The sequence below is a fragment of the Poecilia mexicana genome, unplaced genomic scaffold (assembly GCF_051168715.1).
Source record: "Poecilia mexicana isolate PSO_F unplaced genomic scaffold, ASM5116871v1 scaffold_18, whole genome shotgun sequence".
NCBI lineage: Eukaryota > Metazoa > Chordata > Actinopteri > Cyprinodontiformes > Poeciliidae > Poecilia > Poecilia mexicana.
The window spans coordinates 7163695-7178498 of NW_028263387.1; the positions used below are offsets into that span (position 1 = coordinate 7163695).

The 14804-nt window shown below is 37.2% G+C and overlaps 3 protein-coding genes across 4 annotated transcripts; 1 reads left to right on the forward strand and 2 right to left on the reverse strand.

The window, feature by feature from the left end:
- Window positions 1-2025: 2025 nt before the first annotated feature.
- On the reverse strand, window positions 2026-4517 carry LOC106933488 (GTPase IMAP family member 7-like). Its single transcript, XM_015012762.2, has 2 exons — window positions 4432-4517; window positions 2026-3672 (listed from the first exon to the last, which is right to left on the reverse strand). The coding sequence occupies exons 1-2, from the start codon at window positions 4436-4438 to the stop codon at window positions 2609-2611; spliced, it is 1071 nt and encodes a 356-aa protein (XP_014868248.2). The 5' UTR covers window positions 4439-4517; the 3' UTR covers window positions 2026-2608.
- Window positions 4518-7286: 2769 nt separating this feature from the next.
- LOC106933489 (GTPase IMAP family member 7-like) lies at window positions 7287-9972 on the reverse strand. Of its 2 annotated transcripts, XM_088015351.1 has the most exons (3): window positions 9465-9972; window positions 8622-8713; window positions 7287-8515 (listed from the first exon to the last, which is right to left on the reverse strand). In XM_088015351.1, exon 3 carries the CDS (start codon window positions 8508-8510, stop codon window positions 7635-7637), a length of 876 nt encoding a protein of 291 aa, XP_087871477.1. In that variant the 5' UTR covers window positions 8511-8515; window positions 8622-8713; window positions 9465-9972; the 3' UTR covers window positions 7287-7634. The 2 variants fall into 2 exon arrangements, with proteins under 2 accessions (XP_087871477.1, XP_014868249.2); XM_015012763.2 differs by having other exon boundaries at window positions 7287-8713.
- Window positions 9973-11523: 1551 nt separating this feature from the next.
- Window positions 11524-13191, forward strand: LOC106933490 (GTPase IMAP family member 9-like). Its single transcript, XM_015012764.2, has one exon. It carries the CDS (start codon window positions 11533-11535, stop codon window positions 12490-12492), a length of 960 nt encoding a protein of 319 aa, XP_014868250.2. The 5' UTR covers window positions 11524-11532; the 3' UTR covers window positions 12493-13191.
- Window positions 13192-14804: the final 1613 nt, after the last annotated feature.

Genomic DNA, 14804 nt, shown 5'->3' on the forward strand with positions numbered 1-14804 from the left:
TCTTGCTCAACTAAGAGTTTAATAAACTAATAAAGTTTATTTTTTATAGCACACTTCAGTAACAAGGCAGCTCAAAGTGCTTTATAACACCACACAGTAAACATATTTTGCCAAGTGCTGTCATTACAAATCAAAATGTTGGTCACTGTTTCTTTTATGATGGTTAAAACTCACCAATAAACAGCTGGGCTTTTAGTCTAAATTTAAAGGAAATCAGTGTTTTGCCTGTTTTGCAGTTTTCAGGAAGTTTGTTCCATATTCATGGTGCATAGAAGCTGAATGCTGCTTCTCCATACTTGGTTCTGGTTCTGGGATGCAGAGCAGAACCAGAACCAGAAGACCTGAGAGGTCTGGAAGGTTGATACAACAGCAGATCTTTAAAGCATTGTGGTTCTAAGCCATTTAGTGATTTAAAAACTAAACAGTATTTTAAAGTCTATTCTCTGAGCTACAGGGAGTCAGTGTAGGAACTTTAAAACTAGTGTGATCTACTCTGTCTTCCTGGTGTTAGTGAGAACACGAGCAGCAGCATCTGGATCAGCTGCAGCTGTTTAATTTGTTGGACAGACCTGTGAAGACGCTGTTGCAGTAATCAGTGTGACTAAAGATAAACACATGGATGAGTTTCTCTAGATCTTGCTGAGACATAAGTCCTCTAATGTTCTTTAGGTGACAGAAGGCCAACTTTGTGACTGTCTTAATGTGACTCTGAAGGTTCAGGTCAGATCATAAGATCAATAAAAACAGGTACTTCAAAGAGAAATGTCAGGCTTCTGAAAGCTATATTAATTTCTATACACTCTAGTTCACATAAATTATTGCAGTCATGTGGCGTGCCATGGCAACGAAATGAAAACCCAAGTTGTTTTGATGGGTTTGCCGACTCAAATTCCTTTTGACAATCATGTCAGGCCGGTTTGCTGCTCTTTAGAGCACAGTAACACCATGGTCATTGAGTCAGCATTTCACATCTTTTGGCAGTGACCTGCTGGAAAATGAAACCAGAATCTCCATAAACCCTTCCAGCAGAAGGAAGCATGAAGTGCATACGCGTGCCGTGGGAGATGAGGTGTAGCTGTATTGTATACATACAAAGCCCACTGAAGTACTCCATCATGTCTAGTGTTTGCACATTGCTTTAGCTGGCTGGGGAATATTATTTTACAATAAAGTGGATACATTTTTGTATATTTTAAAAATTCTGAATATGTCATAGTGTAATAAATATATAAATTCACATCACTTTATAATCACAAATTAGGGATAACATAAATAAAGTTATTTGCATGTAAATGTTTTATATATTATATAAAACATTATATAAAACATAATAAAAATATATATATAAAACATATATATATATATATATATATATATATATATATATATATATATATATATATATATATATATATATATATATATATATATATATATATATATATATAAACTACACAGTGCTGTGTTTTGTGAAATAGGAAATACAGATGAGGCTAAATGTTGGACTTATCAGCCATTCTCAGGATTGTGATGCTACTGTTCCACTTCACCGTTCCCGTATTTATTGTCAACAACGTTACAGTCACATGAGCTGTAGCTCGCGAGGCAAATTCTGTTTTATTAACTTTCCAAGCTGTGGCCCATCTGATAAGGTAAATAAGCGGAACAACTCTGAAGAGAAACTTTGTGACACTGTCGTCCTACAAAGACTGTCACCTTGCTTTGTAAACAAAACAACAACAAGGAATTTCCAGTCCTTCTTTTCCCTGAATATTAATTCTGAACATTATATTGTATTTTGGGCTGCACAGTGTTTGCAGTGTTGCTATGCAGCAAGAACGTGTTTGGTTTGAATCTTGGTCTAGGGATTCCGACTTCCTCCAACAGTTCAGATTAATTAGTTTCTTTAGCTTCCCCTCTGATTCAATTGCATGCATTGCTGTCTGTTCTTTGTCTCTCCATTGCTTTGATGCTGGCAACCTGTCCATGATGTATCTCTGGAGACAAGTGTTTTGTGACCAAAACTGAATATGACAAATTTTATTTGATTTAAATTTTATTTCATATTTGATATAGTAAATACAACTTCTCTAACTCAGAGAAATAATAAAACAAGCAAAGGTTGCAACATTCTGTAAAAGTGCACCTACTTCTGCAACCATTATCTATAGACTCTAGGAGGCGCTGTTTATATTAGATTATTGTTTGAAACATTGTCCCCTTTGATTAGTCTGGTTTTTCAAAATCCACACAGAACAAATTATTTTCTCTAGCATGCCTTTATATCTGCAGGCCATTAACACTAAACAACAAAGTATCTCAGACGCCTTGTTCTTTCTCTCTTTGCACCCAGGCTTTTCATGCGCTTTAGCTCCCCCTGGTGGCTAAGTATGTCTACAACAGTTTATCAGTGGACCTCGTTAGATAAACAGAATCAAATAAAGTTAATATCATTGCAACATATACTTTCCCATGCATGATTTTCACAGATTATTATTTTTATTATTACTATTATGAATAAACTTTGCAGCATATATGATTCTCTTGAGAGATAAAATCAGAAAGTTTTATACTTGTATTCACATTTAACATGTTCAAACAGATAAAATTAATCTGTTTCTGCCTTTCCTGTACTCTCTGAGTCTTTCTCCTTTTTTTCTCTTTTTACACTTGAGTCCGTCTCGGGGCCCTGATGCCAAACAGCTTTCATGGCTTCACTAAATGCCTCCTGTACAGTTTCTGCTTCTGCACCTGCATTGTATCCTTTCCAGACTCCCCTAATGGCTTCACTTATAGCAAGCAATGTCGGGCTTTGGACAGATGCTTGTGGTGGAACATCTGAATGTTCCGACCCACTAAGAAAGAGTTTAATGTGCTTGGTCACACCAAGGAATGCTCCCAACAATGCCCCTGTAGCACTACCCACTAACTGACACATTAACGAATTAAACACACTTCTTTTAGCTTTGTTTCTAGTTTCCTCTGATGACTGGTTAGTCGATGAGTGCTTCATATTTGCCTCCTCCACCTCTATTTGGTTTATCACTGCTTGCAGCATCTCATTGGTGTAAAACTTGCCATCATTTGCTTCACTAATCTTATCAATTGTACTCAGTATTTCTGCCACTTGGAGCTTATTGTTCCTATACTGATCTTCTGTGTTACGGTTCCAGTATTTATTGTCTACAACATGGCACCTGCCTCCACAGTTTTTCACCAGGTCTTTCAGTTCTTCGTTGTGTTGGACAAAGTCCTCGATCCTCCTTCCCTCTGGGAGCTGGTCTCCATGGGTGAAGACAACGGCAGCAAATTTCAGAGCCTCTTCAGAGAAGTTTCTGCATATTTCTCTGATGACGTCTTTCTCCTGCTTTGTGAATTTCTCCACTTTAAGAACGATGAGGAAAGCGTGAGGTCCGGGAGCGCACTCTGTGATGCAGCTCAGGATCTCCGTCTTAAGCATGACTTCAGAGTCACGGGTGTCAAAAAGACTGGGACTGTCAATCAGTGTGAGCTTCCTGCCATTAACAGGTCTGGTTTCCCCTCGAGACAGACTTAGTTCGGAAATGGGAAAGTGGCTGATCTTGAAGACTTCCTCTCCGAATATGGTGTTAGCCAAGCTGCTTTTGCCGCATCCAGTTTTCCCCAGAAGGACAATTCTCTTTGAGTCCGGCACTGGAAGAAAAGATTAGTACAAGAGAAGCATATTTGAATTGAAGCTTTTCAATTAACCCACTACTCAGTAAACGTCTGAGTTTAAGAAATACAAAATGTCAGTCGATGAATCTAGTGGTCTTCGGACTGAGAAACAGATGGTTGCAGGTTTTTTAAACTTGAAAAAGTGGATATTTTATTCTTTTATTTGTTTTTCTTGGGATATGGGGAGATGTTACTCAAGGATGGGCGTAGTCCAAACACTGTGATCTGATAAATCCTCAGCAAACACTTTCACACATTTTCACACTTGGATATAATGTTAAATTCTTTCTCATAAAAACACATTCAGAACATAAAAAGAAAATCTCCACTTACTGGTAAACAATAAAACAGTCAACTTTGAAGGGATTACAACACCAGGAAATGAAAATAAATAAATACAAACAGAAGTGAAATCATGCTCTCATAAAAACACACTTCAAACAGGAATCATATACAAAGATAAGATAAAGATTTTTTTTTTTTTTAATTAATTTAAAAGCATTTTAAGCCTAAAAATAAGTCGGTGAAAATCTTACAAACCAGTACATTACAATGTAGCACCATATTCAGCTGATTGCAGGCAAATGCCTTCACTGTGCCTCCAACAGTTTTAAATCTGTCAGTCAAGACCATGAAAGTTAACATTTAACCCAACCAAGCTGATCAATGTTTAATCAATCAAATGCAAAATATGATGTTCGGAGCAGGAACAGATAGAAAGAAAGCAAAACTGACCTTCCATGCTGACAGAAAAGAGATCACAGCAAAGCCACCTGAAGACTGATCAGCTGCTCTTCTATGTAAGGAAAGTGTTGTCTGGGAACTACGATCACTGCTGTTGTTTTTCTACAGCAGCGTGTGATTGTTGTATATTCTGGTTTGCCTAGTTGGTTGAGAACTGAAAAGTGTGCTGTGCAAAAGAGTTCAGCCCCATTTTCTCCACGTGTGAGGACGAGGATGTGGGTTTTCTGTGCATTTTTGATTAATAATTAATGTTCGTGTTTTACTCTTGATTGTTTCCATTTGTCCCTTGTTATCCCCTGTGTATTTATTTAGTCATTGCTATGTCACTGTTTGCCAGCCATGTTCGCGTCTCGTCACTCATTTGTGGTTCCTGGCTAAAATTAAAATGAAACACACTTAGGTTTTTGGTTGTAATGTGACAAAATATGGAAATGTTTAAAGGATCTAAATACTTTTGCAAGCCGCTGTATGCTATTGTCAGCTTTGGTCATTTATAGACATTTTATTAGCATCATAAAAAATCAATTTGTAATGTGTAATTTTAAGATGTAGGACTTCAGAACAAAGAATAACTGATTTTGAAGTGAAAAATCATTATTTTTTTCCTCTGTCTTTGAATAAAGTTGTACAATTGTGTAATGTTATTTTGTTTAATTATAAAATAATGTGTATATATATATATATTTTTTTTTTTGCTTAATTATAAAGTACCAGTGGAACCTGCCTGTCAGTCAGAGGAGGATAACAATGACATCTTTCACAGCTTTTCAGGGTGGTGCTGGTTTTAAATGAGTTCATTCTATTCCTTTCAACGAAGCAGTTAATGAAAAACCTAAAAACAATAAGCAAAAGATAATGTTAATAATGTTCAAGAATGTCTTATGTGAGAATAGGAGGACAATGGTGGCATCTTTTGATAGCTTTATAGGGTTGCATCGTGATGTGACAGGAAACTAACTGAAAGGACATTTTTGTGTGAGGTGTAACCCAATACCAGCCAGCAGAGACCTCAGAACAAAAGTGTTTACAGTCTTTTTAAGTCACCAAAAGGCTGGCATGTTTTCAGCGCTACTGATAGATGAGACGGCAAAGCTACGGTGTGTACCTTTCATGAAAATATATTTTATATATACTGTCGGCAACAAAACATGCCGACAGTGCACCCTTACCAGACAGCACACCCCCCATTTCCAACACACCACACCAGGCCGACTGTCAAATTGAAGCCACCTCTCCGGATCACCACCGCACACTTCCACCCACTGGAATCTGGCAACCACCCCAACCAAAGGGTCGGCCACCATAACCAAAAATCTGACCGATCCCAGGGGAACCGAATTGCCAGCCCTGTCCCCAACCGTCCCCCGAGGCCCAAAGGTCATCCACAGCCCAGGCTCCAACCAGAGGGCAGATACTTTCTTCTGGCCCCCCATCCTTAAATGGCAATCAGTGAGGAAAAAGTCTGACTTAAGTTTTTTCTTATGTAAATTGTTTTATGTGGTTTTGTAGAAAAGTTAATGCACTAAAACCATACTTTACAAAAGCTGCATTCCTGTTCATCATAGAATTGTTCAAATTGATATTAGGAAAATAAATTGGCTAAATAGAAAACAACTCATGTTTTTTGATTAAAAATGTTTTTTTGTGCTTGGATGAGGTGGTTTTTCAGCAGAATAGAAACAAATGTATTTCGCAAGACTGCAATAGAAAAACTTCTTTTGCATCACAGGAGTCACAGCTGGATGTCACATTGACAGGAAATGGTAAGAGGATGATGGTTTGTTTTGGGGTTTTTTGGACATCGTGCAGCTGGCTCCACCAGAGCTCCCACAGCATCGCACAGCTCATAAAAAGTTGTGTGTCATTCCAACATGTTGAATTCACACCTCTTCTGTAAAACTGCTGACTACCATTTCCCCAAAATGGCGCGTAAGAACCCGCTCTCCAAGTGTAAAGGGCTTGTTGCTCCAGTGCATGAATAAGATGCTGACTTCTGATGGCTGAATTATGAACACATCTCATGTAACTGTTTATATCCATCACTGCCATTACTGTTGAACAACCTTATTCATGTGTGATTTTAATTGAATTTCTTATTTAATGGAAACACCTTTGTGGTTTTTCTCTTTTTTTATTGTTTGGTTTTTTGACAGTAGAATATAGACCAAGTGTTGGACACATTTATAGTGGAAACTCAGATACATATTGCTACAAAGTGGTACCAGGACTTTCTGCTGTGGTCCTCTGAAGAAAAGATGGGTAAAGATGAACAAATAGTGACTAGTGATCTTCAACAGCCAAAAGAATATATTGGTCAGGCACCATAATCTTCTGTTAGAAACAACATAAATGAGGTGCGCATTTAAAAAAAAAAAAAGTTGAAGACCTCTGGAACGAGCTGAATCAGACAACTGTAAACAGCGACAATTGTTCTACTTTGGAAAGAACTTCAAACCCAACCAAGTTGGGTTTCTAGCTCAAAAAATCTTTTGGATTTCCTTATTGAACTGTGCAAGTGAAAATGTTCAAGTTTAAAATTGTTACTCTCATGATTCTCAGGTGTTTGAGTATTTAGACATGTGTTTTTATAGTTTTTACTTGTTTGCCATGTACCCTGTTGTAACATCTTTCCCCCCTATTTCCTCAGTTCTATGTCAGCTGGTCAGTTATTCTGATACTAACCTGACATTTTATGCTCATTAAAAGCTTTTTTTTTATTGTCATGTTTTATATTTGACTGATGAAAAACTAAACTCTTACACCAAGTAACACCATCTTGGCTTTTAGGCTACGCTTGCGAAAGTGAGCGTGAAGTGAGATGCAGAAGTATTTATACAAGAGACATGTGGCCAACAAGTTGTTTTATTTTGCTATAATAACAAAAAAACAAGAAAAAAAGATGTGCCTAAACAAAAAACACAGATAGTTTATCGTACAGAAAAGTACCATAAATGTCAGTGTTGAAATTTTTTTAAATATATCTGGGAATATGATTGGTTTACCTTAAAATCAGTATACAGTGAAAACATTTCCAAAGAAGATTAGACTGTACAACACTCCAAACTGTAAAATTATTCAATTTGCTGAATTTACATAGAAATTGAACCCAAAACACCAGTTTCATGAATACATAGCACAAAAACGACAATGGTGAGGAAGAATCCTAGTTTTAACATTCAAGTCTCCTTTACTGTTTATTCAAATGGATTAAATGGATCATAACTTCTTTCAAACAAATCCTTAAGCCATTCCAGTATACCTTCCACTCCGTCTGCTGATTCCAGCTCAACTTCCTGGCCTATAGGGATGGCTGGGGATGGTACGCTTACAGCTGTAACTTCTTTCCCCACTTCCTCTAAAGTTTCAACCATCAATTCTTCAGCACCGTGACTTGGCATTGTGGTGCTGGATAGTGTTATCTCTGGTAATGTCTGCTCTAACCTAGATTTGATGAACCAAGCGGAGATGGCTACAATTATTCCTGAGATTGCCACACCAATGATGACTTTGATGGGTATTTGTGTTCCTCTCTCCAAAGACTTCTTTTGGATTTTGACTATTGCCTGTTGTCTGATCTCATCCTCTGACAGGTTTTCTGATGACATCTTGATCAGCTTTGCCTCTTCTTGTATTTTTCTCTCCGCCTCATTCAGCTCTGCATTGGTGTAGAACCCTCCTCTGTTCTCCATCAACATCTTGTCTATGGTGTTGAGCAGCTCTGCCACCTGGAACTTGTTGCTTCTGTAATCGTCTTCCTGGTTGTTCTTCCAGTACCTGTTATCAAAGACATGGCAGCGACCGCCACACTTCTCCACCAGTTCCCTCAGACCGTCACTCTGGTCCACATACTCTTCTATTTTCATCCCTTCAGGCAGCTGGTCACCGTGGGTGAAGACCACCGCTGCATACTTCAGGGCTTCATCTGTGAATTTCTCTAATATTTTGGTGACTACAGCCTTCTCCTGCTCTGTGTATCTCTCCACCTTGAGAAGAATCAGAAAGACATGAGGCCCCGGAGCGCACTCTATGATACACGTCTCCCACGCAGACTTGACCTCCTTCTGAGACATCCTGCCTGAGTCGAACAAACCAGGCGTATCAATCAAAGTGAGGCTTTTGCCATTGACACTTTTGGTTTTAGCTTGGGTAGCAAAGGAGTTTGTGTCGTTAATTTTTTTTACTTGACAAATTGCTTCTCCAAAAATGGTGTTAGCCAGGCTGCTCTTGCCGTTTCCACTCTTCCCCAGCAGGACAATCCTGAATGTGTCTGACCCTGGAGGAAAACAACAAATGATCAATTTACAGACTGCTTGGTGTTTATACTGTAAGACCCTTGCAATCAAAACTGAGTTTCAGTCACATCAACAAATGCATCAATTCCATTCTAAATCAACTAAAAAATGTTAGTTTAAATATTGCACATTCAATCACTGTATATCTATATATATTTAATTGTAATCATAGTCTCAGAAGAGTTTTTGAAAGTTGGATTAGTATTCAACTAGTATTCAACTGAATAGGAGAACTGTCTGAGAAAACCTCAGTGAACATGAAATTATTCTCTGCATTTGTAAATGTTATCAGTTTATCTGTCTATATCTAGAATCTAAGCTCTACATTTAGACAAAGGTCTCTTCCAGCACATACGACAACATAACAGTTTTGAATGACTTTTATCATTTGTATTAAATATTGTAGAAGTGTTAAGGTTTGCAGAGTCACACCCTCCCAAAATTCAATGAAGAGTAAATCAACAGAGTCAGAAATAGTAAAAGGAGTTATGCTAATTTTTTTTTTAGGGGCGGGGGGTCAAATGACACGTTAGACTTTCTCATAAACCTACAGAACCTTCAGAAGGACAATTTGTTTGAGATTAAATAAATAAAATAATCAGATGAATAACCAAACAGCTCGTCATTTAATTGGGTCAAAAGTAATTCTATTTTTACTGTAACAAAAACATTTCAGCTCAAAACAAATTTAACGTTAAAAGAGGTAAAGTTGGAAACGTCAGCACAGCTTACCGTTCATGTTGTCGCAGAGAGAATTACATGAAGAAACGATGAAACGTCTGAGCTCGGAGGCTTGTTCTTTTGCTCTGACTTGCCTGCTTTGTTGTCTTTCTTCCTGTTTGACTTGTTTCCAGGCAGCAAGCTCGAAACACAAAGTGCAATTACATCAAATCAATTTTTGGTCCACCAGTGTGCAGCTTTGTAGAGCTCAACACTATCATAAAACAATGCAATGGAAGCAGAGATACAGCACAAAACATGAATTAGAAACAACATGGAGCCATGTTTATTAAAAGATACAAAGCAAGAGAAGATGGAGGAATCAGTCCATGAAATGGAAATTACTATTTATTTTTTGACAATATCTGACGAACAGTAATCTATGACTTTTGGGATCCTGCTTGTACTATTTCATAATGTTTAGCTAAGGGTTTTTATACATTTAAGAGATTATTAGAGACCATTATGCTGTTGGAGTACTAGTGTGTTGACCTTAATCTTAATATTTTTCTTACATTTTGAGTGTAAAAGTATCAAAAGTATTGCTTATACTTTTTTTTGCTTAGTGTCGCTTATAAAGTGGCAAAGATATCTGGTTGTCCGCAACATTTCAAAAATCATTGCTATGTTCTACATGGGATTTTGCGAAATTCGTCTTAAATGTACAATCAATGTGTAGCCTAAAATGTGTTTATAATTTGTGTCAAAGTGACATTATGTATGTTTTTACAACAATTGATGTTCACAAAAACAAAACTTACTGAATCAAATGATTCTCTATTTAAATATCGGTCTATGCTTTCTGGACACTTTAACCAATTTACAAACTTTTGAGATCTACATGCAGGTTTAATAAAAGTTTGATTGCTCTGTGGATTTTGCTGTGATATTTTTTTTTATTATTTATTGCAGTTGGAAGTTTGCTGAGGTGAATATATGAATACATGCACATGATTCTTCCATTATGAATAAAAAAAACCCCCATAAGGTTGAAGGATCATACCTGACATCTCATTTTCTGACTAATTAGCTTAAGAATAAAATCTTAGGCTAAGAACCTAAGAAATCTTAGAAAAAGGGTTAACAAAACATCTACATTTGGTTATATGTTATTATTATTAACTATGTCATGACCAGATGGCCATGAGCATTACTACACATCATACTCACGGCAGCCCCTTCATTATTTAGTTTGTTTGGTTCTTAGGTGTATTTTTGTGACCATTTATACTTTTCCTTTCTGTGTTTGTTCTTTTGGCTTAAATAATGTCCCTACTGGGTGCAGCTGGTAGGTAATCAACCCCTGTAAGGAAGACAAGTCCATCAAGTTTCTTATGAAACTTTTCAATTGGTCTGTTCAGCCGCCGCTATGCTGAACTCCCAGATGGTAAAAATAGTAAGCTCATTAAACAACTCAAACAGGTGACACAAAAGCTCAAGGAAAAGGAAAAGGTTTGGGGATCTGAGTCTCCGTAGCAGCATCGCAGCATGGAAGGTAAACCTATATAACATTCATTTAAAATGTTATTTTTTTGGCTACTATGTTTTACAGATAATCATGATTTTGGTCAAAGGGTGCAGTTATTTTTATTTTTTCAAACGTGTAAAAAAAATGTTTCCTACAAAAAAAAAAAAAAACAGCAGCAAGGATTTAAGTAATGTTTAAGTTTAAGTTTTCACTGTGAGTGTGTTTACCTCTGTACACAAAAATGTTACTTAATTCAGATGGTTTTGTCACACATTTCCTGAGTTTGTATGTTTGTGTTTACATTTAAACTCAACACCTTTAATTTGGCTGAATTTTTATTTTTCAGTCAATATGTTTGTTTCTGATAGGAAATTTGACAAGTGCCAACAATATTATCATGTCCGGTTAGGGGAATGGTGGTAAAATGAAAGGGCTACTTTAAATCATTTCTATCTTGGGATGTGAATATTTTTGGACTAGTTGTGAAACATTTCCCTAAACAGATTTAATTCCCATTCTGCTTTCTACGTCATAAAAATACTTTTTGATTAATACAAACAAAATTATCCATGTCCTCATATAAACTTCTTTTTTTTTTCTCTTCCAGAAAATATGAGGATTGTGGTTTTGGGAAAGACTGGAGCTGGGAAAAGCAGTCTTTTAAACACCTTGTCTGGAGAGAATGCATTTGAAATAAATCATACCGCCAAATCTGGAACCAAAATATGTAAGAGAGAGTTAAAAACAGTCAATGGGAACAATTTGCTTCTAGTCGATACTCCCGGTTTTTTCGACACTGACAGATCTGAAGAAGACGTGAAGGCTGAGATAGTAAGCTGCATCACAGAGTGCGCTCCTGGTCCTCATGTGTTTATCATCGTGCTAAAAGTGGAGAAATTCACAGAACAGGAGAACCAAGTCATAAAGAAGTTAACCGACTACTTCTCAGATGAAGCTCTGAGGTTTGCCACAGTGCTGTTCACTCATGGAGACCAGCTGGGAGAGGAAACACACATTGATCAGTTTGTTAATGAAAGTGAAGAGCTGAGAAACCTGGTAAAGAGGTGTGGGAACAGATGCAACGTCCTTGATAACAAATACTGGAAGGGAAGCCAGGACGAATACAGGAGCAACTCTGTCCAGGTGAAAGAGCTTCTGAGCACATTGTACAATATTTTTGAGGCAAACAATGGAGGTTATTATACCACAGAGATGCTGCAGATGGCCAACCGAAATATCGATGATGAGAGAGAGAGCTTAAGGCAAGCATTTCCGAATCTGTCCTCTGCTGAGGTCACGCAAAAGGCCAAAAGTGTTGTCACTGAAAACATCCTGTTAAAGGTGACAGGGATTTCAGCAGGGGCACTTTTAGGTGCATTTCTTGGTGGTGGAATAAAATTAATGAGAGAAGGAAACCCAACAGTGCCAATAGTACTTGGAATAGCATTCGGGACAGCAGTGGGGATAGCTCTGGGAGCAGAGACCACAGGTGCAGGTGGCACAGCAACATCTACAGTTCAGACGACTGGAGAACTCCAGGAGTTAGGTTCAAGTGACAATGACGCTGACTAAGCAGAACCACAGAAGAAATAAACTTCTTCCACTGGATAATGTAGGCTGAAAGACATATTATAAGAGGATACTGACCTTTTGCAATTACCGTATCACTTTGAGGCGCCATGATGGACATCTGAAATGATGGACGGGAGTAACTGGGATCATTTTCCCAAGTTGCTTTGGACCCAACAAATTTGTCTCTGGCTGTACTTAGTTTGAAACAGCTAGCTCAGACGCTAACCTGTACCTTCTCCAAGATTTTCGTCCAGTTCGCTCTGCTTTCTTCATCACACACTAATGTAACAACTGCTTTCTATATGTTGTGGTTAAATGTTAGTTTATAGTGATACACAGTTTTTAATAATAGCCATTTTAACCAATTGAGGGATTGCTTTCAGAGCTATGATTTATATATATTATGTGTCTTTTGTATATTTGTTTAACTGACAGGTATGACCTCTCCAATTCCAAAGAAAATGAAGAAACGGGAGTAAACCTGAAACTTTACTTAAAGTCATTGTGTGTTCAGAAAATGCACCTCTTTAATATTTGTAAAACACTGTGATGGACATAAAACCTCATTTGAATTAGAATGTACGAACTTTGCAGAGTTGTCATTTCTATGGGCAGAGTGACACTGCTATGAATAATAACTGTAACCTGTAAATCTAATTTTAATTACTGTACCTAATGCAAATATGATTACTTTTTGTGCTTGGCATCTATGTAATAAAAAATGAAAAACATCTAGAGTGGATTTATTTTTGCTTGTCAAGTAAGTATCAGTGAAGCATCAATGCACACACAGGCACAGTTATGTATCCATCCATTGTCTTACACTCTTGTCCCTAGTGAGGTAATGAGGGGTGAGCTCCACTGCCTTCTCCCAGTGCTCTCAGTGCTAACTACAAAAATGCACAGCTTGGTCAGAAACAACTGATCAGAGCAAGGAGGAGGGTCTTAGCGCTGACAATCATTCTCTTGCGTACTACACTCATTCACCACCTTGCTATGCTATGGCTAGCTTGTCAATTGCTCAGTTAGCATGGTCACTAATCATGGTGGATTAATGGTTTTCCTGTAACGGTGAGTTGTTTTTCCACCATTAGCACACTTTGCAGCAAGTACACAAGTTTGATTGACAGCTCTAAGACCCTCCTCCTGGCTCTGATTGGTTGTTTTTGACCGGGAATTGTGCGTTTTTGCAGACTGCAAAAGCAGCACAGGGAGGGGGGGGGGGGAATTTTTTTTTTTTTTTTTTTGTAGATTGTCTCATGCTGTCTATTAGTAAATATGTAAGAAAACAATTTTTTTTTTTAATTTTTAGAAACGTTACATACTCCAGCTTTAAATGTGATGGAAATATCAATCAGTTTTGAAATGCAAATACAACTCATCTTTTGTGAGGGTGAGGATTTTCCATCATCCAAAGCAAATTTCACCTAGTAATGTTTCTATATCTTTAATAATTTTTGCCTTGTCTTCTCACAAGTTGGTTAGGTAGATAGAAATCACCATATCAATGAACAGTGAAATGCACCGTACTTTGACTATAAGTCATGGGATGACATAACTTAGTTTTGAAACTCCTCATCTACCAGAAGTACTGACAAAATGTGAAATGTTTTCGTAATTCAAGATAACAACTTGTCCTGTGTTTGAGCATGTGGGATGATATGTTCTAAGTGACTTGCTTGGCTTAAGAATACTTTTTGGGACCTCACCTGATAGAGCAACACAACACATTGTGCAAATAAAGAGCTGGAAATTTGAACGCGAAGTAAGAAAACACTTTGGTGAACAACCTTTCACAACAATTACAGCTATGAATGTACATTTTTTGCACAATTAGATTTGCTAAAAATATCAAGCTCAGTTAGAGCATCTATGAACAACAATTTTCAAGTAAAATTCTTCGGACAATTTTACATTTATGTTTTCCTTCCACTTCACAAACTTGCACTACCAAGGCATTGAGAGATCAAACACAAAGATTATACAATACTGTAGCCATGGTAACACAACAATCAAACTATCAAGCTGATTCTTTAAACTTTTACGAAGTATACTTCCTAATTAAATCCTAAATGTACTTTTTATTTTTTTTTATTTCTTCTCTGCTGAATGCATGAAATAAAATTTAATACCATTATCATTCTCAATAAATGAATGCTACAGGTTTAGCTCTATGGTCTGTGTTACAATTCAACCATTTCTACTGAGTTTTCTTTACCTTGTTATCCCATTCTTATAATTCTAGATCTCAGAAGTGCTAACATAAAAAAGTACATAGAGTGAACCTCTTTGAGCTTTTTTGATCTTTGAAG